The 26,909-nt window shown below is 31.8% G+C and overlaps 1 protein-coding gene across 4 annotated transcripts; it reads left to right on the top strand.

The window, feature by feature from the left end:
- Positions 1-1,843: 1,843 nt before the first annotated feature.
- LOC143085165 (protein meiotic P26-like) lies at positions 1,844-25,842 on the top strand. 4 transcript variants are annotated; one of them, XM_076261372.1, is made up of 12 exons: positions 1,844-1,986; positions 3,654-4,112; positions 4,589-4,699; positions 10,244-10,504; positions 10,976-11,287; positions 12,144-12,579; positions 12,815-13,063; positions 13,469-13,571; positions 13,855-14,015; positions 14,574-14,762; positions 16,500-16,651; positions 17,125-25,842. In XM_076261372.1, the coding sequence occupies exons 2-12, from the start codon at positions 3,675-3,677 to the stop codon at positions 17,431-17,433; spliced, it is 2,721 nt and encodes a 906-aa protein (XP_076117487.1). In that variant the 5' UTR covers positions 1,844-1,986; positions 3,654-3,674; the 3' UTR covers positions 17,434-25,842. The 4 variants fall into 4 exon arrangements, with proteins under 4 accessions (XP_076117487.1, XP_076117488.1, XP_076117485.1 ...); XM_076261370.1 differs by having other exon boundaries at positions 1,845-1,986; positions 12,806-13,063; XM_076261371.1 differs by lacking the exon at positions 1,844-1,986 and adding an exon at positions 2,609-2,708 and having other exon boundaries at positions 12,806-13,063.
- Positions 25,843-26,909: the final 1,067 nt, after the last annotated feature.

The raw sequence follows: 26,909 nt of genomic DNA, 5'->3' as shown, positions 1-26,909 counted from the left end.
GATCTTACTACGATCTTAGTGCGCTCTCACTACGCTTCTACTACGATCGGATTTCGCCACGATCGCACCACGATTGTTTTGAACATGTTCAAAGTTGGCCACGCTCTTCACGATCTTTAAGACCTCACCACGACCGTGATACGACCTTACTGCGATCTACACGATCGATTACGATCATCAAAATTTGCATTTTTTTTTCACAGATCGTAGTGCGATCGTGGCCTAGTGGGACTGCGGTATTAGGAAATCGTACCCCGAGCTATATATAAAGGTCATTCTGTATATTTCTGAGCATTGAATGGAACCCCTTCAGGAAATCGTACCACAGAGCTATATATGCATGTCATTGTGTATATTTCTGAGGATTGAATGGAACCCCTTTAGGAAATCGTACCCCAGCGCTATATAAGAATGTCATTATGTATATTTCTGATGATTGAATGGAACCCTTTAGGAAATCGTACCACAGAGCTATATAAGAATGTCTTTGTGTATATTTCTGATGATTGAATGGAACCCCCAGCCGGGGCAGGGACGGTCGCCCGTCGATCCGACGATCCCCACTACCCATCCGACCCCTTACTTGTGGGCCGTTCTCACCCAGGGGAGGATTAACATTTGATGAAGTGTAGAGCGTAGTAGGCCCATTCCGGCGTGCATGGCTCCGACTTTTACCTCCCACGGCACCTCGGCTTTTCGGTCGATACCGATACGGAGAAAAACAACAAAAAAAAGGTTGCGGGTACTTATCTGGTTGATCCTGCCAGTAGTCATATGCTTGATCGTACAATCCTACTTGGATAACTGTGGTAATTTTAGAGCTAATACATGAAGCACGGCTCTGACCTCGCGGAAAGAGCGCGTTTATTAGATCAAAACCAGTCGGGTCCGCAAGGGCCCGTCGGATTGGTGAGACTGGATAACTTTGTGCTGATCGCACGGCGTCGCCGGCAGTTGAATCATGCAGGGGCGGATCCAGTCATTTAAAAAAGGGGGGTCCTAACCCAGGACAAAAAGGGGTGTTCCAACTACATGTTCCCATTCAAATGCATTGATCGTCCCCAAAAAAGGGGGTTTCAAGCCCCGGACCCCCCTTTTTGGGATCCGCCACTGGAATGGAACCCCTCTAGGAAATCGTACCAGCTTGGAGCTATATATAAATGTCATTCTGTTTATTTCTGACCCCTTTAGGAAATCGTACCGCAGAGCTATACATGAATGTCATTCTGTATATTTCTGACGATTGAATGGAACCCCTTTAGGCAATCGTACCAGTGCAGAGCTATGATATGAATCTCATTGTGTATATTTCTGATGATTAAATGAAACCCCTTTAGGAAATCATACCACAGAGATATGAATGTCATTGTGTAGATTTCTGATGTTTTGATCCTGTTAAACCTTGGAGGAAAATGCGAAGGGCCTTAATTGTAGCTAGAAAACTGAATCATAAGAATTAACACACAAACTTTCAATTTTCAATTATGGTTCCCGAATTGAATAATTATGAATCACCAACTCGATTTCCTCACACTTTTTCGTTGACTTTCGTCCAAAGTCCCATGGCTTTGTATAAATCTGACAGAGCATCATTGTTTTATATTTTGGTGTCCATATGATAATGATTTGGAGTTTTTTTTTTTGTTTTTTTTTTGTTTTTTTTTATCTTTAACGCATGCTTCAATCAGAAACATATGATATATCTCTGCTTCAATTATTTAAGAAAGTACTCATTGAATCAAATCATCTTGTCTCTTGTAAAAAAAATGACAAAGTTTCAGTGCTTAGTTTTTTGTAACTTATGGAATTTGTATTTTCGCGCTGTATTTTGACGCATGTGTAAACAATACCGAACAAATCATTTTCTAAGTATTTTACATGGCGGGAAGACGACTGACTTCCAGGGAGAAATAATCGCAAATTAAAGACCTTCTGATCGCAGATGGAACATTAAAAACGAAGAATATTTAATAATTGACATTCCAGGTATGTATGATTTCACATTTCTCTCGATTTTATTATCAGATGAACATTTGTTTGACCTTCAAATTTTCCTCGACCAGACTGGTTGCACTTGTTCTGATTTATGGCATTTGTGGCTAATAAAGAAATTGTGTCATAATTGTATGAAAAATGTGCGTGATACATTTGTTTTGAAAGTGTGCGAAATATCTATTGAAATCGCAAACGAAAGAGTCTTGAAAGGAAGTAAAAATTTCAGTGTTGACGCACGTGCTCACGTGCTGCTATAAACAGCTGATAAAGTAAACATTTATGATTAATTTGTTTGCAGCACATGATAACTTGGTTTGCATGGTCGTTTAAGTATTTGTATTAATATAACGAAAGTAGAAATAAAACATAAAATATTCCATCTCGGCAGCCATTTGTTGAATATCGCGCATGTGTGCACATAATAATATGAAATTATTTCTTCTACATGGAAAATCGAAAGTAAGTTTTATTAATATATGTTATTCAATCCCTTCATTTCAGATTTAGCATACTAACTAGTAATTGCATTTATTGCAATTCATTTACCATGCATTTTTAAGTTAGAAAATATATGTAACATAATGTTTCAAAGGTGAAGGTCAATGTACAAATTGCCAGTATTTGTTGATATGGTATGCATTCTAAAATATTGATACCAAAGTGCCAACTTATGAGCCAACATGTGAAAACAGACTGGCAGAGAAAACAATAAGGTATATACAATGTGAATATCTGATTTACTCTATGGTACACAAATGTTCATTAATCCTGTGGACCAGGAAGTGGTGTCGCCAAGACAATTTTATTTTAATCAGATTACTGTGGTTTTTAATCTTTTTCCTGTTCAAATGATGTATAACAAAAATCATTGCTACAGATGAAATTGATTATACAACACTTCATTTTCACAGTTTGAACATGATAAACGACACATAATCAATATTTTGTAGGGATGTTGTTTTCAGTTAATTAGTACCCAGACTAGTTAAAATACATGTATCTGGGGAGGGGGAGAGTGATTTTAATAAAGATAAAATGGGGTGGAAAATTTGTGTCCTGACAAACCATAATTGGAATTTTTTTGTCTTAACAAATATTAATATTTCAAGTTTTTAAAATCTGCGATTATTCCGGGAATGTCACACACAAACCTTCAGGACATTTACTTATTACGCAATGTCGCTACGAGGATACCAATTGTATATTTTGTAGTCATTAATAAATTACTATCTGGACCATCAATCTTGCTCTGATCTTTTAATGTTCATGTCATGGAACATGTTTTTATATATTATTTTACTCAGACCCACCTAAAATAATAGGAAATATGCAAATAATAACAAGCTTTGGAGGAAAATATAAAACGATATGTGTATTATATACATGTATGCATTAATTTAAGTAAAGAGTATTTCCTGCTCGAGGTTTTGGTGTGGTATGACACCCTGCTCTTTGATATTTTGACAGTCAGGATGGCTGGTTTTTCTCAAAGTCTGTAATGGGCTCGATAATCAGAAACAACAACAGTCCTCTAATTTGGTAGTAAGCTTCACATGAAACCTTTCTGACCCTTCTTAATTGTGTGTAAATTGCCTTTCAATTTGAACTTTGCTCAAACAAGTTACAGGCTGTAACAATTTTAAATTCTTTTCTTGCAGTTGGCAAAAATAGAGTTGAAGATGTCCTCGAAGGAAAATTCTCCTAGGGAGTCTCCAATTGATTCACTTACATGCAGCCTGGAAAATGATGAAAACTCATGCAGTAAATGTGGGTCCACATTTAATCAACCTAAGATCTTGACCTGTCTGCATGTGTTCTGTCAATCCTGTTTGGAAAAGGAAATTGAAGAGAAAGAAGAAAATGAACCAAAAGATGTTATTGTTTGTCCTAAATGTAAGCAGGAAACAATTATTCCCAAGAAAGGGATCCAAGAGTTGCCGATTGACCATGTGACAATAGATCTACTGGAGATGTCAGCTATGAATGAGATGAAACTTGTCTGCACCAGCTGTAAAGCTAAGGAGAAGGCTGTTGCAAGATGCTGTGATTGTGCAAGTTATCTGTGCGAGAACTGTGTCACTGCACACCAGTTTATGAGATGTTTCGATAATCATAAGGTAAACAAAAGCAAATGGTATTATATCTCATGTCAATACACAGATTTTAGATACAACATATTACGGTACTACTAATTTACTGTTTTTATTGCAAACAGTTTCAAAATTACATTTTTATCTTGATTCTAAACACATATATTTCTTTTGATATTGTAGTTTTTGAAAACATGAAAATCAGTTTGATGGCCTTTGTAAAAAGTGTAAATTTTAATTTCGTACTGAAATGAATAAAGTTATCTAAAGAACTTGTTGTATGGTCTAAAAATGACCATTAAAATGCAATTTGACATATATATAACTATTTATTTCTAGTAGAACATTATTTTTCATGTTAAGTTTATACAAACAGTAACTGCAGTCATTGAAGGAAGTTCTGCTTTGGTGAAGAAACCTACTTGAAAGAAAAATATATTGTTTCAAATGAATACACCTCTTGTTCTTAGTATTTATCTATAAAATATCGAATATGTTTGTAGGTTGTGAAGTTTGATGACATGCAGGATACAGAGACAGTTTCCTTTCATAAGCCAATATTCTGTGCCAGTCATCCAACAGAAAAAATGAAATTTTTCTGCATGTCTTGTCAGGTATGTAAAAATACTCTTGTATCACCCTCCTTAACAGATTCCAAATAACTCAATCAAATTATTGGTAACATGATCAATTATTATGAATGGAGGCTCCCTATTGATTATTACACATGCAAGTTCAAGGTCACGGATACTGAACACAAGACATGTCTGTTCAGAAAAGGGTTTCCAGATATAAAAAGAAAGATGTGGTGCGACTGTCAATAAAACAACTATTAACAAGAGACAAAATGACAAAGAAGTTAGTCCATGCAGAAAAGTTTCCATATAACTTCTCGAAAAATCATATTTGGAATTTGGACCAACTTTGAAATTTGAAGTACCATAATTGGTTTGATACTGATAGAGAAGGAAACTTCAGAGTTGGTTGCTGAACATAAATCTGAAATTAATGAACAAATTAGGTCTTTTGTTGTGTATTCATTGGGTGCATTTCATAATAAAATATTTCACTACATCTGCCTCTTCTGTAGAAGCAGACTTTTGAACAATTTAGCAGTTGATTCCCTCTGACCTTATTTCATGAATCATTCAGGGGTTAAGAAATTTTGTTATGGCTCACTAGCCCACTGCCCCAGCCAGGGCTTATTGGTAGCAGGATTTTACTAGCCCTGTTGGAAGAACTACAAGCCCAACAAAACTGACCTGCTAGCCCTAGAATGCCTTACAAATTCAGAGTTTGCTGCAATAACAATGAATTCTATAAACTTAACAATTTGTATCCATTGTACAGTAGATTTTTGCAAATTGGATACCCAAAACTTATGTCAGCAAAAAATATCCCATTAGCAGATATATTCAATTAATCGATAATTGAATATTCACTGAATATTCTGATATAATGAGTTGACCAAATCCGGAGATGATACAAGTCTTGCTTGACCACTGCTATACATGGGTATATTAAAGCTAGGATTGAAGGGGTTTTTATCAGGTACACTTTTGTACATCATCACATTTGTGTAAAAGAATTATCAGCTGGTTAATTATGTAATGCTCATATTTGTTTTCAGTTTTAAAATTCTATTTATTAAAATAAATTTAATGACCTTTACATAAATATCACCATCCATAGTTTGAGTCTTTTATAATTGTTTTATAAATGACGTACAGTACTGTCAATATTTACATTTAACACAGGTAAGCTAATCGTGGGCTATAAATAGATTACAACCTGAGCACAGTCCCTAAACTGAAACTGTATTTGTTATAAATTTTATTTCTTTAAAAATCGAATTCATTTGAATATATATCAATGAAGATAATCATGATTGATGAAATATTATTGCATCAAGTTTAAGTTTTCTGAAGACTGTTAATGTTTAGGTCATGGTTCACCATTCTTGGGGCTTCTTCACAGTATGTAAACAAAAACAAAATGATATCAAAGTCAGGTTTCTGCTGTCAAAAGGGATTCACATTTATATTGCAATAAATTAATCAGAAGGAGGTACAATCAGGTTGCATAAGCAATGTATAATACCACCCCCTGTACAGACACATCGATATTGAAAGTACGGGATCCACCCAGAGTTATTTGTTCTATTTAAAAACTTGTACAAAATCAGTTTAAATTCTGGGAATCCCGGATGATGTAGTCGAATCTGATTGGCTAAGATAGAAAAGTGATGAGGGGATTTCCACTTTTCTTACTAGTCCGTCGGGCATATTGGGTTACAAGTTTTGGTTGCCCGAGGTTTAAATGTTATAGTCCCGGGCGTCAGGCTAGTGGATTTCTTAACCCCTGATCATTGTTCAACTTCATGAAGGCCAGTAGCCCACATAATTTTACTATCACCGGTGAAGCCCGCATAGCGGGTGGAACTTCCTAGGAGGGTTTGGGGGGGTTCCCCCCCCCCCCCCACCCAAGAAAATTTTTAAATTTTAGACTCAAAATCCTGCATTCTGAGCATACCTGGAGGTGATTTAGATGCCTGGGAAAAAGTTATTTTTTTCTTATCTTTGTTGTTGACTTCAATCAAATTTCATTTAAAAAATAAAAATCATTTGCAAAATGGGAATCTTCATGCCCTGTGTACAAGATTTTTTTACATATCTTTAAAAGACAACTAAAGAATTCTCTGTTTTGGAATACATGGAGATGATAGATGAAATATTTCATTTTATTTCTATAAATAATAATCTAATTTACTAAATATATTGGTCGATTCTTTTTGCGTGTTAACCCTTTCGCCGATGAGTCCCGGTTTACCGGGATTCACGCTTCAGACAGCTGACGATGAGTCCCGTTTTACCGGGATCGGAATACCTCTTTTATATTTCCCGCTCTAAACAGTGCAAACGTGAGTTATCTTTCTTTGATGAATACCCGGATGAAAGTGTAAACATGGTGCTTCCGTTTGTTGAAAACCGTGTCAAAATCAGAGGAAATTTACGGAATTTACGAGAATTTGAAATGAGGGAACATTTTTTTTGAAAGAATATGGAAGATTTGAAGCCAAACTAGTATACTTTTTTGACATAAAATGTCGTTTTATGTACAAAACACTTGGAATGGACATCGTTCAGGGTGAGGAATTTGTACAGCCTCATAAAATTTTTCAAAATTTTGACGTTTTGGGTTAAAAAATTACGATTTGGGGTCAAAGAGCAGAATTTTGAGAATTTCACCACAATAATGCCGAAAATTTGAAAATTTGAATATTTTATGAAGAAAAAATTATCAAAACATGAACAAAACTGTGAACATAGTGTTAGTGAAAGAAATAAATACACAAATAACTACAAACAAGTTTTTATTGACATTTATTATGAAGATCTCCAACTTAAGTTATAGCAGCCAGGGAAGCCATCGTCTCAGAGTAGCTTCAGTCTGGGCAGCAATCGGTGAAAGGGTTAAACTACGTTCATTTGTAAACAAATGACCCCCCTTTTTTCTCAACTATTTCACGTATTCCAAAAGCGTTGTCATGAACTTGATATCTTCTCTGATTTTCTTTTTTTTTTGTAAACTGTTCAGTTAGTAAGAAACATAAATCATTTCTAACTATAAATGTCATTCAGGGGTCACCACACTTCAAAATTATAGGGAGAAGTCACTTCTCCCTGGCAGCCAAACAGGGAGAAGTGAAGACCCAACAGGGAGACTTCAGGGAGAAGTGAAGGCCCAACAGGGAGACTTCAGCATGTTCAGGGTAAATCGACAGATCACGTTTATACTTTTTTTAATAAAATTTTTTGTTACTTTTCTAATCATTTTTTCATGACAATTGCTAAAGAAGTACATTTTGTAAGTCCTTGTCTTGCCATGCTTGTAGTCTGAAATACTTTTTTATTTATATGTGGTCCTATGCAAATTGTCAAAAAATATCATTACATAAGGACCATAAGTTAGTGGCATAAGAGCTATGTTTATTCTGATAGGTCTGAATGAATTGAAGATTTGACCTGGATCAAATTATGCTGCATTTCAAAGATTTTAAAACTAAACCAAGTCCAAGAACCTTTTAAAACAAAAATGATAATCAAGAAAAGTTAAAATACGGTTTCATAGCTAAGATCATGATTCAAAATGCATGTGTTCAGAGAGAAAACTGTTTGACATACATGTGTTGAAAACGTAAAGTAAAACTGTTAATTTCAAAGCGTGTACATGTAATCGCACACATTTGCGGTATTTTCATGGAAATGCCGATTTCCAAAATCAAGTTGCCGTTAGAAATGTATGTTATTGATTCTAAAACACTTCACGAGTCATCAAGTTTTTAAATAGAACTAAATCACAAAAAGTAACATCGGAAAAGTCGTATTTTTCATAACCGGAATTGAATAGGTACTTGTAAATCGAAAACAAATACGGTGCGATCCACGTCAAAAATTCTTACTTTATATTTTTCAAAAATATACGACTTTGGAAGTAAATATTGCCGTTCCTTATCAAATTAATGAGCAGATATTCATTAAAATACTGTTTAAAGGACCTTTAGCTGAAACAAAGCACATGTATCAGTCTGTAAAACAAAATCCTGAACAAAAAACCGACTGCGTTTTGTAGTTTATAATTGTTGTGCTGGTTCCTGGCAGTGTACTAACTACATACATAGTAAAAATACAAGCGAATACCAGTTGATAATATTCCGTTTTTTAAAAGAAATCTGAAATTTTTTATGGGACATCACATTGTGTCAGTAAATATAAGAAAATCAAAATTAATAGTGCATTTTAATATGGATAAGGTAAATGATGAGAGATGAAAAGATGAAATGGCGCCATCTACAATTTTCAATAACAAAGATGGCGGACAATAAACAATCATAACAAAATCGAGATTTTTCTTTTTGCTTGCTTATAGTACACCCGGGCATGCAATTTTTACGTTGATGTATGATACTATCGCGGAGAAATCAGTTCTGACTTTGGGGAAACATGCTTTGTATTTCAATACCTATCGGTCGTTTACGTTTGAATCGAGAATTTCTCAAAAATCATGAGGCGACATTGGGGAATTTTACTGAAAATCGAGGGCGACATAAACTTCTCCCTGGAGCTTCTCTAGAGCGAAGTGGGGAGACCTAGAGCGACAAAGTCGCTCACTTCGCCTGGTGTGGTGACCCCTGTCATTTATTGTGGTCGACAATGCTCTACTTTCGTTTTTTACCTTCATTCTCTGTACACCACGTGGGCTTTGAAAATGTAACTACAAAAGGTACTGTTTTCCAGATTTTTAACAGCATTGTTTTCCAGATTTTTAACAGCATTATATATATACTTTCTTTTATTTGACTGATATTACTTCATGACATGCTATTGTCATCTTCCCTGACTTTCTTTGCTTTCTTGAAGCCAAAACCGTGATTGCTTCATATTGTTAATGACAATCGGAACACCTCTCTTGTTATCATTGGAAGCATACGATACATTCCGACTTTAAATAGATGACCAATCAGTGACCTGAATTAACGTGAACTATATTTAGTCACAGGTAAACACTGATTTGACATCCTTGTTTATCGCGACCGCGACTTTGATGCAATACATTTTAAAAAGATTCTTCTTTTTGAATTTAAATTTTGTCCGTGAAGTAGCCAGTACTTGGAGTCACTGTAAATGGCGGATTTCAGTCAGTCAAGAACTTGTTTTCAATTCGCCACCTGGGCTACCACAACTGAGTAAAAAGATCGCCCAGGTCAATTTCTGGTCGCCATTGGCGACTGAGCAACCGTTAATTTTTTTCCCTGCGGTTTGTTTCAGGTTTTATATGTAATATGCCAACTCTTCTTGATATGTTGATATGTTGAATCAATGTCATTGTAATGTGAACATGTCTTTTAGAAAGAGTTATTTGACTTTATCTTGTGGTTCAGTGATTAATATTTGTTCGATAGATTTTACAAGACCTTGAATATTACACATTCAGTTATAATTAAAAAAAAAAATCAGACTTCGAGTATGTCCACTCTAGTTGTAGTAGTAATAGTACCGGTATGAAATTAATATATGAATAACTAAGTAGACTTGTAATTTAGTAGCTATTTTTAAAAAAAATGGAAAAATAAATTTATCAATTCTATATATTTTCAGGTACCGATTTGTAACGAGTGTATGTTAGCAGACCATAAGCAACCAAATCACCATTATGAGAGAATAACTGACATTGAGGAGTCTCAAAGAAGTGATTTTGATGTGCTTATAACAGAGTGTAAGAGTAAGGTGTCGGCATGTAATGAAGCATCATCTTCCCTAGAAAATTCTCTGTCAGACCTGCAGATGCAGAGAGATGACGCTAAAGGGCTAATTCAAGAAACATTCCAGACATACAGAACTGTACTTGAAATACAAAAGGTATGAATTTTTAATCAGCATAACTTTCCAGATAAAATACTGAATAGTCGTTAACAAAGGTTCACTACTGAAATTGAGTATTAACACTATAAAGAAAGTCTTTTCAACAGATTATGATAGATAACAAAGAAAGTTGGGTATGTTCTCGTTTTTAAGCATTTTTTCTGGATTTCTCTCACTAAATATGTATATTGAAATAAGAAGATTGTTATAAATAGTTGTTGAAACCTGCAAAGAAAACAGTCTTTGAAATTGGCACAGAAAGGACAGGGCATGTCTTAAAATATATTCTGTCCAATAAATGCCTAACCCCAATTTCTATGACTGAGAATATAAACATCACCAAGTTAGTTCAATTAAAGAATCAATATGTATGGGGAACTATTTGTTGAAATCTGAGAAGCAGATGAAAAATGAGCCACAAGTAATTACATAGTATGATTTTAATATTTTGAGTTCTTTTGTTTTCAGGAAAAGATGTTGGAAGAACTAGAAAATCGTCATTCTTGCCAAGAACTTGCCATAATGGAATTGTTCCATAATGTTGAGAAAACTTCAGAAAAAATTGAGGACTGTTGCACTTTTGCTGAAAGAGTTCTGAAGCATGGAAATGGTTTACAACTATTGATGATGAAGAAAATGATTATGTCACAGTTGCTGAAACTCATCAACAATACTCCAAAAGCCGATGTTAACGTTAACATTGAGTTTCACACTGATGGCAAAGTCTTCCAAGATGCAGTAGTGAATTCTTTCGGTTCATTTACCAAGGAAACTCCTAAGGTAATAAAGTCTCATCATTATTGAACATGTATACCCTTGACATGGTCAGTTTTACAAGTAGTCAGCACTAACTTAATTGACAACCAAGTTGCTTGTTTACCCTAGTCTTCACGCTGAGTGGCAGCCCAGGCTTGTAAAATTGCTCTCGGGCTGGTAAAAATCATATCTACAGCCAAAAGAATCTAACTAAAAAATTTCAAAAATTGAGCTCTGGGCCTGTAGATTTAACAGTTCATCGTGAAGACTGATACCCTTTTCGATTGTAAAATTGAGAGCTTCTGTTCACTGTTTTGAAAAAATCGCTTGTGAAAAATAGATGAATAAGGCGAAAATTAAAAATATGTTTGTTTCCCCTCCCCCCACCCGGGTCAAAAAATTATTTTCCACAAAAAAAACCAAATTATTTTTTTCCTGAAAATAATTTGTTTCCATTTTTGGAAAGTGCTTGAAAGCAGAAGGATTGATAATCTAAATAAATACACTCAAATTGAGCACAAACAACTGATAAGTGGCCTGGACTGGACCAGTCAAACCATTCATGTGACCATGCTATGATAATCACATCTAGTTAAAAAAAAAAAAAAAAAAAAAAAAAAAAAAAAGAACCTGCCTTCCTGGTCTGTTTACAAAGTGTAGACCCAGGGGAGAGGAAACAGACATTCTTTTAAATGTGGCCTAAAGGTAATATTAATTAACATGCACAGCACGTTGGCTGGCTAAAGTGTTGATGATTCATTGATTACATGTATTTGCTCCTAAATGTTTTCTATTTGTTTCCTATATGAATGTCACTCGTGTACTAATGAAAATGATTTACACATGGTTGACCATCATAAACTGGTGTATTGTTTTTCAGCAACCAGAGCGACCATCCTCTTCACTGCATTCCTCTTTTGAGAATGAAGGTTTTAATATGCCACCACATATGATGAATGACCACAGTATGATGCCACCACCAATGTCAAGTGCCAGCTATATGTCCAACAATATGTCAAACAATCTACTACAAGAAACTGAGGCAAACAACATGGGACTTGGCCTGACAAATGTGGGAAATTTCCATAATATTGGCTCATCTATGAATCCTCCGATGCATGGTGCAATTACCGGTGGTACCCAGTCAATGGTTGAAGGGTCCAGTCTGTCTAGAAGCTCTCATAGCCCTGCAATGTCTGACAGTGGAATATCTGTTGATGCTGCCAGTAACAACAGTGGTTCCAGTGTACAGCCAATGTTTAATAATATAGCAGCCTTAGCTCAGATGGGATCAGTTGGAGGCTTTGGTGGTCCTAGTAAGTTTATATGTAATAAGAGCTTTGTGAATTTATAGATCTGATTATTAAAAAATGAATGGACACATATTCTTAGCAATTTTACAATTAGATAATAAATAAATAGAAACAATGCAAGACAAAGTCCAAGGCCTCATCATTTCTAACGAACTAAAAAATAATTAACATCCACTTTTTACAAATTGTCAATGTTTGTCTTCATTTTCGATGACTTATGTTTCTATAGATGATTTAGGTGGTAGCCATTCAGTGACACCGATTACTAGTAGTCCTGATATTCAACACAATCTGCTGAATCCACCTACACCAAGATCACAGACACCTAATCTGGATGCTCTCGACAGACTGGTACAAAACAACCCTCAGCCTCCCATTGGAACTATTGGAGCAGGGATGAGTAGTGTGGGAACTATTGGTAGCAACATTGGACCAATAGGATCTTCTTCTAACATGACCAGTCTCAGCAACATAATGACAAGTTCTAGTAAGAAATATTTCTGCTACTTTTAAGCTCCCTTGTCATGTAAGATTTGTCATCACTTACTGTCTGTGCCCATCAATCAGATTAAAAAAAAAAAACCTTCTAAAACCGCATTGCCACAATCATCCTTAGGATTAATTGTTTGAAAAAATTATCTTTAAAATTTGCATGACCAACATCAGTTAGTAAAAAAGAACACATAACTGATAGAAATATTACTATATAAAAACCTGTTTTCACAGTTATATACATGAAAACTTTGATTTACATTGAATTTTTTGAGAAAGCTATAGATAACCAAAATATAGAAATGTTTTTTGGAGGATCTTCTAAGAATTAGATTTTAAAATGATAAAAAAGTAGAAAGAATGGGTAATTCTAGATATGATAAAGTGATTTTATTTTTAGCTGGAAGTTTAACAAGTGGAAGTGGAATGAACAGTCCAGGAAGTAGTATTGGACAATATCCACCTGTCAGGAGGAGTAACAAAACCAGTGCCATGCAGATCAGGTACGATACAGTACAATTCAAACTTTGATAAGAAGATCTAAAAATAAACAAAATGTAGGAATAATATATATAGGGGATGGGTGAGGGGGCATGCTAAAAAAAGATTGAAATCATGCAGACCACTTTTTTCTAATTTACCATCGTAAATGTTGGAAGAAATAAAGTGATGATATCAACATTATAGGTTGACTTTTGTTGAGCCTGTGAAAGCTTGTAGTGGGCAATCCAAGTAGAAATCTATATATTTTGTGTGTAGTTTATAATACTGGAATATTTTTTGCAGGTGTAAATTTGGACAGCTTGGACCTGGCAAAGGACAGTTTAATTCACCACATGGATTTTGTCTTGGACAGGAAGAAAACATTGTAGTGGCAGATACTAACAACCACAGAATTCAGTGTTTTGAGAAAACTGGTGAATTTCAGTATCAGTTTGGAATTCCAGGTAATTTATTTAATTTTCAAGTTGCCAAAACTTGGTTTCCTACTCGCGGAATCTTCTTTCTGCGCTCTTACTCAACAGTTTTAAAAGGATCCGTCCTAAAGAAGCAGATGAAAAAGTATTGCTGGCAATTGTTTCCTCTTTGTAAATGTCATGGAAAATTTGTCTGTCCAAAATTCATTTTCAAAAGTTCACTTGTGTGATTAAAGATTATTGAGAACACTGAATAGAAGTTTTCATCAATGTCTGATAAACTGTTCAATGGTCAATTCTATGTAAAACACATTGTGTGCAAATCCTTGATTTATTCCATGTGCTGCATTGGCATCATGAAATGACATAGTTACATTTTTGACAGACATGGAAGTATGCAGAACATTTGCTTTTTTTTCATGTTCAAAATGTTTGCCTTTTTTTAATTCTTCAAGACATGCAATAAGTGGTAGAAAAAATTCACTGCAAGGTGTAATACTAGCATTACATGTTCAAGCAAATTCCAATTGAGGTAGCATTGCTCTTAAAGTTCAAGTATTGTTAAGACAGAGGCATATGTATTTATAGGCAGAGAAGAAGGACAGCTGTGGTATCCAAGAAAAGTGGCAGTGATGAGAAATTCTGGAAAGTTTGTTGTCTGTGACCGTGGAAATGAAAGATCAAGAATGCAGATCTTCACTAAAAATGGTCATTTTGTGAAGAAAATTGCCATAAGATACATAGACATTGTTGCTGGCTTAGCTATTACTCAACAAGGTATTTATTGATTGTTACCTCCAAATCACTTGTTGATTGTACATGATGTAGTTGATGCTAATGACTATAAATTTACGTAATATTTGGAAGTTGTTCAAAAATGAGAATACTTTTCCTTGATTTATTACTTTGTTGTCTTTTTATACGCCCGTCGTCTTTTAGACGGGACTTATTATGGTATACCGTTGTCCGTCCGTCGTCCACACTTCGGACAATAACTCAAAAACACTTTCACCAATTTCCATGAAACTTAAGTGAATTGTTTATATCTATTGATGTAAGCTCCCTTTCGTTTTTTTTTAATTTCAGATTTTAAGTTTTGGATTTATGGGGCTTTATTCATAAAAAAGGGGGGATTTTCAACACTTCGGACAATAACTCAAAAAGGCTTTCACCAATGTCCATGAAACTTTGGTGAATTGTTTATATCTATTGATGTAAGCTCCCTTTTAATTTTTATAAATTTCAGATTTTAAGTTTTGGATTTATGGGGCTTTATTCATAAAAAAAGGGGGGATTTTCAACACTTCGGACAATAACTCAAAAATGCTTTCACCAATGTCCATGAAACTTTGGTGAATTGTTTATATCTATTGATGTAAGCTCCCTTTCAATTCTTATAAATTTCAGATTTTAAGTTTTGGATTTATGGGGCTTTATTCATAAAAAAAAGGGGGATTTTCAACACTTTGGACAATAACTCAAAAAGGCTTTCACTAATGTCCATGAAACTTTGGTGAATTGTTTATATCTATTGATGTAAGCTCCCTTTCAATTTTTATAAATTTCAGATTTTACATTTCCGTGTTATGAATTTTTGTGCTAAAAAAGGGGGGATTTTCCAATTTTGGGACAATAACCAACACTTTCACAAAATTTTATGCAACTTTGATAAATTGTTTATATCTATTGACATAAGCTCCCTTTCCATTTTTATAAATTTTAGATTTTACGTTTTCTTAAGTAATGAATTTTTATACTTAAAAAAGGGGAATTTTATGAAACTTTGGTGAAAATATTAATGTAACATCCCTTTTGATTTGTATATATATTTCTAGTTGATCATATAAATTCATTTAAAGCATAAGAGACAAGTTAAAAGAGCAACGGGCGTATCATGCGCTAAAGCGCAGCCCTTTATTTAATTTGGAAATTAGAAATTAAATAAATCAAAGTAATATTTATTGAAAAAATGATCAGGAATTTATTAATCAGAAATTATCTTAAAACCTGTATGTACCATATGGTCACCAGCTCTGTTGATATGACTATGTGTCTTATTGTAGGACACATTGTAGCAGTTGGCAGTGTATCTCCTACTGTATTCTGTAAAAGGCAGAGAAAAAAAATTCTCAGTTTCCAATTTTTTTATTGGATCTTCAAAAAAAATGGTATCAACTGATCCTGTTTTTGACACAGGCTTCTGTTGATCGACATAATAATTTATCCAACTTGCTTTTACTGGCACAGAAAGCCAGTAAAACATTTCATTAATGTCAAAAGGTTAAAATCAAAGAAATTTGCACAGCAGGTGCTTCAAAAACATTTCAACTGGCTGCACTTCTGGTATTTGAAACTAATTAAGGACCTGGACTTGGAAAAACCATGATAATTTACCGGATTTCGTTTACAATGTCAATAAAAAAAGAATTCAGACCCACCAACCCTATTTTTCAAAATGATGTTACCTGAAACACGATTCTTTTTTTAGGCTAAACTGTATATGTTTTATTGTAGGACACATTGTAGCAGTTGACAGTGTTTCTCCTACTGTATTCTGTATAACTGAGGCTGGAGACCTTCTCAAGTGGTTTGACTGTAGTGATTACATGAGAGAGCCATCAGATATAGCCATCAGTGGAAAAGACTATTTTGTGTGTGATTTCAAGGTAAATCTAAATATCAGTACACTCATTGTTTTATAGCATTTTGTTTTTGAAATGTTGATTTGTTATTCACAATTTGTAGTTATTGAGGGAATATTATTGGGCATTGAATACATGGATATTTTTATTTGCTTTCTCAGTGATACCTCTTAAGTCTATTACTTCATAGGAGATGCTCATTGATAGCTTCTTTCCACCCTTTTTATACTGCAAGGACATCTGTAACCTATCATGGCACAAACACAACAAATCAATGATGAACTAACAGTACATATGCTTTATATCATCAATAAAAAGATTTGCCTTGATAAATATAAGTGATCAATTTACTGTCTGGCACAATGATCTGATGTTGGAATAGTTTTTAGAGGCAACATAAATGTATATTCCCTGCACCAACCTTGATCTTGACCAAAATTTACTATTAACATAAAGATGGGGAAGGCAACTTGACAGTATTTTTGATTTTTTTTTAGGGTCATTGTGTTGTTGTTTTCAATGAAGAAGGTCATTTCATCAGGAGAATTGGATGTGAGAACATCACCAACTACCCTAATGGTATTGATATCAGTGATGCTGGGGATGTGTTGATCGGAGATAGCCATGGTAACAGATTCCATGTTGCTGTATTCCAGAGGGATGGATCATTGATTGGAGAGTTTGAATGCCCTTACGTGAAAGTTAGCCGTTGCTGTGGATTAAAGATTACATCAGAAGGATATGTAGTCACTCTCGCTAAAAACAATCACCATGTGCTGGTACTTAATACCTTATACATAGTTTAATCAGCTCAATGGAGAAAAGGAGCAAGAGAATGTAAAAAAAGAGAATATTTTTGAAAATACATATGTTAAAAAGTGCTTAGTTTATTTTACTGTTTAGCAGTGCTTTTGAAAATATGGAAAGCAGTTGAAGCTTCTTGTATTTAAAGATTACACCTTGGTGGTCATTTATATACGTTTTATATACATATTATAAAAGGGCTATACAGGGCCTTGTTGTAGCCACTGTGTTAATATACTTTATTTTTTTCTTTGTTTTTCTTTTAGTTGCAATTTTTATACACAGATTAATACTAATAAGAATTTACATAATTTTATTTTATAGCAAATGTTGTTTACCTATCATAATGCAACTTGTATATTAATATACATTTAAAATGGACTCTCTGTAGTAGTAGTAGATGGTTATCCAATAATGAAAATAAGTGAAATTATCATCTGCACTATTTTTTATCCAAGAGCTAAGCTTCTGATTTAATGATATTAAAATATACTAATATTTTAGATGATTAAAATAAATTTGAAAAAACCAGAGTCTCTTACTTGTCATTTTTACTGTTTTAAACTGATTAATAATAGTACCTGGTTATACCAAAACATATGCATATAATGAATTCCCACATCTGAAAATAATATTAAATACAAATTGTGTAAGGAATAACTAATTGTACATATGCGTTGATGTTACAAGTAAGAGACTCTGTCTAAATCTACATTATATGTGATTATCTCGTTGATGTAGATCCTATTTGATAACATAAAATGTTTGTCAGATATTGCAAGACAAGAAATTTTTATTCTCAGGAATTTTTTATTTATTTTTGATTGACCATACATTCAGAATACAATTCAAAAGATGAAATGTCACTTAAAAATCAAGTGAAAAGTTAATCTTTGCATGTAGTGCATGCTTTATAATGAAATTTTTACCATAGAATATAAGTGCAAAAAAGATGCATAAAAATTGTAATGCTGTAGAATTTTTATGCAGAAGTGTTTTTGTATTAACTCTAGTCACATACTCAGATTATATTTAACATGACCAGTTTTTGCTGTGCCTTACAAAGGGATTTGATTTTTAATTATTTTTTTTCTGTGTTCATTCTAATTGATGGCTTTACAAATTGATATCATATTTTGTGACTGGTGATGTTGATCATTTACACATATTAAAAAGATATATATATCTATATATTTACACTTACATTGTATTATTATTAGTTGTATTTTTTAAAACATGTTCTTATATTTTATTGTTTAGAACCAGATTGCTCATAAGTCATTTTTCGTTGATCATTCATTTAACAAAATTGTAGAAATGTCTTACCCACCATCTATAGCATGCTGCTAAAAATTGTTGGTGTAATTGTACTTTACAAATACACTATTTAAAAAAAAAATCAAACAAATAAAAGTATGTATAGGGGCTAGTGTCTAGGATTATATACATTTCATTTACAGAAATATTTCTTTATGTATTCTAATAATGTATATTTTATTCAGTATATTTTTTCTTTTTTCTGGAAAAGTTTGAAAAGAAACTATTAAAAATGAGGCTCCCTTTTGAGTCCATTTTTAAAAGCTACTTATTTAGTCTCATATTTTCACTTTTCATTATAATGACAATCTAGTTTTAGTGGTTACAACGAGCTTTTCATTATTCATTATTAACACTGACTGATTTTAGTCCGTTAAAAATATGTTTTCATGTTCCAATGTTAGAAAAATGTATTTAAAAAAAAATAAAAAAAATAATAAAATAATATTTTGAGGTTATCCAAAACAGTGTTGTTATTTTATTTGTGGAAAATTTTCAATGGGTACAAGAGATTAACCTATTAAAGAATGTTATTTACTGATTTGAATAACCTCAACAACAAAAAAATGTATAAAAATATATGATGTTTTGAAAATATTTTTAATATTTCAATGCTTTCAAATTTTGACTGTTTGCATTTAAAATATTTTGATTGTTCATTTTTTTTCTTAATTGTTAAAATGTTACTGTGAATAAGTTGAATGTCTATGCCAAGAATCTTTCATAGATAAGATGTACAACTATAGGGTTTAGGGTAATTTACATGGTTCATTTTCACATCCTTTATATTTTATGTGGAAGTAAACTCTGTATGGCTGATGATCCTATGAAGCAATTTTATTTTTTTTTACTTTTGAGTGCCATCTTTTATTAATACCAGAACAAGACTGTTACAGGATAGATATTATAAACATTTATAAATAAGCTTTTGTTTTGCCTGTAGAACTTACCAAGCACAGAAGGGAAGCCATGATAAGGGGCAGTTGAAAGTTTTTCTAATGTTTTATATGCAAGATTTTTTTTTAATGCAGATAAAGTTTCCTTTAGCACAAGAACATTTGCTGGTTGTCTTGATTCAAGTTTTCCCCTACAAATAATCAAATGGGGATTAAATCACTTTCAATCAAAAGATTATCACCTCATTTGAAACATTAAAAGCAAAAATTGCTTATAAGTTTGCTTTATAGTTGTAGTTTAAGATATAATGAAAGACTTTAAATTTCATAAACTTGTCAATGGATGCATTACAATATATTGTTGTCTTTCTGTCCATCCGTATATATTATGCGATAACTCTAGTTGACTTTTTTCAATCTTGTGAATTTATTTTACATTTTTTAAATCAAGAGACAAGTTGCCTTTTTTCAGAATTGTTATTCAATAGGTTCAGGAATTGAAAAGTTTGAGAATACAAGTCATATCTCTTAAATTTAGTTTTCTTTAAGGAAACTTATTTTTCATGCCGGTCAGAGACTGGCTGTTTTTGATATATATACCATTGTCCGTCCACAGGTCCTTCAAAGATAGAGAATGCTCTCATCAAATTTCATGAAAGCTGATATGAAAGAGTTAAATGGATGGAATAATATCTCTTTGCATTTTTAAAATTTTAAGCTGTCTGATTTAAGTTGAAGATGATTATGCTTTGGTGGATTTACTTTAAATTTTAAGCTGTTTCGGATGGTTGTTAAATGTATTTTTTTTTTAAACAATTTTTGAAATTTTCTTGCATATTATTCAAGAGTTCTCAGGCTTGAACCATCAGTATTTTTTTATCAAATTATTTCTACCTAAGAAAAACCTCCATTTAGTTTTCCAGCCATTTTCAGACTTCTGATTTAACGCCTTCCTAAATAAAGCCAATTAATTTGTGGAACAATTTTCAGGAATTCTAGGTGTCCCTTGTGCTCCTAGCACAGTTGTTACATAACATAATCTTAAAACTTAAAACGAGCATTCTTTTGATATCAAATTTCAAATTTGACATCTGTTAGACTAATGTATTGGAATAATGGAAAATAATAATATAATTAAGAATGTGTCTGATAACAAAATTATCTGCATCTTATTGTTTAGAAGTTTTATAATACAACATTATTGTCTTTGAATGAAATTTTCCATTTCATTTTGTTTATATCTAAATTGTAATTCATTAGTTTATGAGGCTAGTCATAATTGAAATATGTTAATTGAGTTAAAGTGAGATGTGTCACCCCAGATTCTTACACGGTTTTGATTCTAAGCAGATTAGTGCAGTTACTCTTAAATACCACGTTCTTTTGGAGAGGTATCTATTTGAAACTTGATAATAATTTCAAAATGAAACATGGCAGTTCAATTATCTCTTATAGGGCAGTTGTTCATTTAAAAATACCAATGCATGGTACTGTTAAGAAAGTTTGATTAGCCTAAAATATAAAGTTTGCAGACAGGTGATGGGTCTGGTTTATCTATACAGGACACTTTGCTATACAATAAATGTCTATCCATGGAAAGTGCTTTTTTCTGCCACTTCTGCAGAGTTATCTAAGTATATATAGTCGTTATAACACTTGGTTTTGTTTTGGATGGTGTTGCCCAATAAAGTGGTTAAGAATTAAGAATATAAATTATAATTTTTGTTGATTTTCAATACTCCTTTAAATTATGATGGCAGTTCTGCATAATAGGTATATTCTATTTTATACTGTGTTCAAGTACACCTAAATGATATTGTATAAGTTTGTAAATACATGTTTTTTTCTGTCTCAAATTCACATGTGATCAAAATTTTATTGTTTTTTGTATGATGTTTAAGTAGATAGTAAATAATTAACAGCAGAAATAACTGTAACAGTCTTGTTTTGCTACAAAACTTGGAAAAGAGACTTATTAATATCAGTAGTAAGTCTTTTGGGGGTTGGGAATTATGTTGTACAGTTAGCATATATTAAATTGGTGCTTATTTTCCTTGTATTGTAATGTTACATATTTACATGTGTTTTTCAACAAATTTCCCTAAACAGATTATTATTATTATAATTCATTTTATTTTAGTCTTGTATTTATAGCAACTTTTCTGTTTTATTACATTTTGCTTTAGTCATTCATTTTGAGTTTAATTAATCCGTGTCCACTTATATGTTCACTTAATAACTTTATTAATTTTTTTTGTTGATTCATTGATCTAGATGAAGCAGGTTTATTAATATTTTTGGTTGGTTATGTTTTTAATAGCTTGTTAATCAGTATTTAGTGCAGATTTTCAAATGCTTGGGCAAGATATATATATTTATATATACTTGAGAACAAGAGTGTTTTACTTTTGTTTTTTGGTATTATTTTTCTTTATTATTTTTGAAAAACTTTACTATTAATTACACTTTTCATATACAGAAAAATATATGTTTAATCATTATTTGCAATGTGTGTTTTTCATTTCCCCCCAATGTTAACTGTTTTAATTATCGGTATGAAATTTTAATCAATACACAACCATGAGCAGATTGTGTGTTTGTTAGAGTAGTTCCAGTTACTTTTCCAAGTTTTTATTTGCATCAAATATACAATTTCTTTACAAGCATTTACTTTCTATGTAACATTTTGTACTAAAAGAAAATTTATCAAAATTTTAAGAGTTTATCTGTTACATTCTAATTAATTTTATATCATTCAAACTTGAAAGGTATTTGAATTATAAGAATAGGTTTCATTTGCAGCAGTATAAAAATAAGGAGATTTACCACATGAGACAAATCCTCATATTAAATTTAGATATTCTAAAACATTGAATGGCTGTTGAACTTGCATTCTGAAAATTGTTGAATGTTTTCTTTTTTTGAATTTTAACCTTCTAGTGACTGTCAAACAAATTAGAAAAGTAACTGGAAACTATACAGCATGGTGTTTATGTACCTGTACATTTTCAGTAGCACATCGACAAATGAAAATCTAAATGCCAATGTTGCAATATAATGGTTGATTTGAAGTTTTATCAATTATTTATTTATCCAAGAAATAATTACCTGTTTTAGGGAAATTTAAATTTATAAGTTTACAAGTATAATCCAATCTTAAAAACAATTTATAACAATGTGCTTTTATTTTTTTGTCATTCCTAGTTTTTTGTTTAATTTTGTAAATGACTTTTGCAATTATATACAAGTTGATTCATGTTTAATTATATTATACATTTACTTTTTTCTCTGCACATTATTCCTGGCTGGTTGCTGTATAAACATATATAGATATACAACTAATACTATGCTGAATTGTACATATATTGCACATCCCAATTAACATTTGAAGTAAATATTTATGTACACATTGCACACGAAAAACAGTTTTGTAAAATTTTAATAAGGAAGATATGCAGGGAAACACCATACAGGCTTTGAATCAACTTCAAGGTAGATTTACAATGTTGGATAAATTGCTCAGTGGTAATTGTTCTAAACATGCTATTCTAAAGTTAACATAAGTGAGGTCGAACAGCTTAAATATTTTCAATAAACACAAAACTCTTTTTGTACACATTGTCATCAAAATAAAGACTATTTGAGGATTCAAAAAAAAATTTCCAAATCTATGTTAAGTCAAATTTTCCGTTACTGACCTATTTTACTTGTTTGAAACAAAAATGAATTTATTCTCTGCTGACATACTCTACATCCATTTTGACAAGTGTGCATTTGTATAAAATGCTGATAACTACCACACAGTTCTGAGATTAGTAGAATAGCATGTTTGGACCTATTTTGTTATATGTTTAGGTATTTACTATACTGATGTGATATTTTTCATGGACCATATCAGGATTCTATTTAGCTTTTAACAGTATTCATTCCATGTATATATACACTGTATTTTTCACATGTATTGTTGTTATATTCAGCAACCTCAATATTTTTCTGATCTACATGTATGCATTTTTGCCATGTTCTTAAGGTAAAAAAAATATATAGGTACTGCCTCGTTTGAGGTAACATGTAAAAGAGAGAAGACAAAATTTTGTCCCATTTACAGACAAATATTAAAACAAGAAATGCAATACTTAATAAAAAGTATTTTGTTAATTTTTATATCAATGTGGAATTTTAAAGCCACTCAAAACTTGCCATATGTTAACTTTTATAAACTATTAAAACAGCAAGCAATCTTATCTTTAAATTTTAAATTGAAGTTAATCCAGAAAATATATCTTATATCCTTCTATTGTAGGGAAGTTTAACTTGCTTTAGACTGAGACCCAATATGATATAATGCACAAGTGTGTTAAGCATTTAAATACAATAGAAAAGATGAGAAATTAGTAATATTAAGTTTTATGATTGCCTTAGTGCAGGTTTGAGGACTGATCTATATACATGATAGTAGTAGGTAAAAAAAACCAATGATTTTGATTGGAACTGTAGGGATTTAAAACAAATTCAGGGTATATTTTATACATTTTTATTAGAAATCCAGATGTTAATTATAAAAAGAAAATTTTTTCATTATGTAAAAAAAAAACTGAAAAAGGAAGAACTTCCTTTATAGCTGAAGATTTCAAAAGATAAGGAAGATTATTATTTTTGCATGAAAAAAATGCTATTTAACTTTCAAGTTAGAAGGAACGTTTTCAATTGTTCACTTTTTACTGTATATTAAAGTTTAATGGGATTCTAGTTTCAAAATTTTTATGCAATCAAGGGTTTGTATAATTGCTTAGTTAAAAATAATATCAGATATTGTTTTACTTCAGAAAAAGTGCCAATATTTATTTTTTTATTAGGTGAAAACAGCACCAATAATATTCATTAGCGAAACAAGATGGTTTCAGATTCTTGTTTTAGTAGAATATTTTTGTTGCTGATTCGTTGTTTACTTTTGATATATGTTGGATTTTATTGTTTCATGTTTATTAAGAAAGTTTTTTCTTAGTTTTTATTAATTTATATTTTTTTCACCAAATACTTACATTAATAGCGAATCATTTTCAATACAGATTTTCTTGAATATGAAAAAACAACTTCAAAATTTGTCTTACTTTTGTGGTTTATTATATCACCATTTTAATGTACAAAATGAATTTATGAAATGTGCAGTGAAAAAATTTTGTTACCTACTGAACAAAGTTGCCTAAAACTGACATCAGTTTAAATTTTATCTATTTTCATTTGGCTAAAAGTATTTTTCTGCCCTCCCTCAGTTTAAAGGTAGATAACTTATCTATTATTCTCATTATTTGATCTCATATTGTAAACTTGCTGTATTGACTTTGCTTTCTGTTTTGGTATATTAAACTTGCATGTGAAGAAATTAATTATTTGAAAAGTAGTTTACATCCCTAAATGTGATATCTAAACATGACAGCTAGCGACAGGAATAAGTTTTTAATACATTATACCTATTTTATCAGGGTTTTTCTGAAATTTTTATTCAAATAATGCATTGTTTACTATTGAAAATAAGATTAAAAATGTTGCATTTATACAAGCACCTTACAGAATGCATTTTTGATTAACCATCCATTAAAAATTTTCAATTGCAGAATGAAAATAAATGACATTTTTGTTTCAAATTTATTTAAATTACCAAAGAAACATAAAATATTCATTATATTTATGTTTAGAATATTTGAAACATTTTACTATTATGTACAAAAACATTCTTAGCAAATTAAAATTGTCTTTTGATGAAGGAATATTGGTTCTAAGGAAATTGTTTATTTTTATAAATAACTATAAATGCAATAACATATTCAAATATACATGTATATCTTCTGATATCTAAACAAGCATCTGTATCCAAAATGATATTCAAACCGACAGATAGAAAACTATTATATATATATATATATAGATATTTTTTTACAATCAGTTCTGGGATTAATGCTTTTTATTTGAAGAATTTATTTCATATCCATGTATGGTGCATGAAATATATGTATGTATACTCAGCATTATATTAGTTATTGAATCCAACCTAAAGGGAATAATTGTGAATGTTTACACAAGTATTGACATATTTAATTAATATTTTTTGAATGAAAAATTACAAAAAAATCATTTTATAATTTCCTATTGTTTATGTCCAGGAAATTGTATGCAATTGGAATAAAGGTGTTACATTAATATGCTTTGTTATTAATTGGCAAATAGTGATGATAAGTTTCATAAAACGAAGGATGACAGCATACACAAAACTTAATAGATTTGTACATGTTGCTGATCTTGACAATTACATTATTTTGAGAAACCACATCAAAGTTTTGTAGGAAAATTGAGGTTGGGTTGCATTGGTTGACTGAAAGCTGTGAATGGCATATATAATTAAATCTCGTGTCTGTTCTAGTTGACTTTTTTGATGGTCTTGCTGCTGTAGTTTGGTGGTCTGGGTTGTATCAGGGCTTCCAAAAAATATTTGAGCCAGCCAGACATTTTATATCTAATCCCGATTTTAATCCCTTAAGATGTCCATTCCAATGATTGACATTAGATTAAAAAAAAAACGATATCAAACTTTACTTTGATATTGATTTGATGTTCTGATGTAAAGTGTTAAATTGGCAGTGCATCTTTCAAAGTGTGCACATCAGCGTGCTCATATCTGCCTTAGACTCTTTATTTGTGCAAAATGACGTCAAAAACTTTAGTTTTTTAAATCAATGGTAAAATATGGACCATAAACAGATACTTCAAATGCATGTACATTTACAAAGCACCACTGAGTGAAGAAGCTCTTTCCACTTTATTTCTTCAACAAAATACTTGAAATGAACGTTAAATACAGGTATCAATGATAATTTTAGCATTTTTGAAGAAATGTAGGATGCATAATTAAATTTCCCACCTGAGCACAGGCGCACACATGTTCTAGTTCATACAACATAGTTCTGAAGATTTTTAAAACCTTTTTAAATTTTTCATCAAATCATGTTTATAAATGAATTTTTTATAATTTTTATCTTTTGAACTAAATCAATAGGTACAAACCGCTGAAATGTAAGAAATTAATTGTGAATAGACCGATCAATTTATACGATGTCTGGTACTGGAAATAGCTTACCTGTCACCTGAACAGGTAGATTTCAGCTGTCCAACAACTAATTAGCCTTGATTTTAAAATTAGAAAGTATTGAAGCGGCATTTTATGTTTCCGCAAATTGGCATTACTTTTCCTGGGAAAAAAATGTTTCCGG

The sequence above is a fragment of the Mytilus galloprovincialis genome, chromosome 8 (assembly GCF_965363235.1).
Source record: "Mytilus galloprovincialis chromosome 8, xbMytGall1.hap1.1, whole genome shotgun sequence".
In the NCBI taxonomy this organism is placed as follows: domain Eukaryota; kingdom Metazoa; phylum Mollusca; class Bivalvia; order Mytilida; family Mytilidae; genus Mytilus; species Mytilus galloprovincialis.
This window is presented reverse-complemented; position numbering and strand designations above follow the sequence as displayed.

Excerpts from the sequence above, each read along its gene's own strand:
- LOC143085165 (XM_076261370.1), top strand. The coding sequence starts at position 3,675 with ATGTCCTCGAAGGAAAATTCTCCTAGGGAGTCTCCAATTGATTCACTT. Across the intron at positions 4,113-4,588 it reads GATGTTTCGATAATCATAAG|GTTGTGAAGTTTGATGACAT; the intron begins GTAAACAAAAGC and ends ATATGTTTGTAG. Across the intron at positions 11,288-12,143 it reads TTACCAAGGAAACTCCTAAG|CAACCAGAGCGACCATCCTC; the intron begins GTAATAAAGTCT and ends ATTGTTTTTCAG.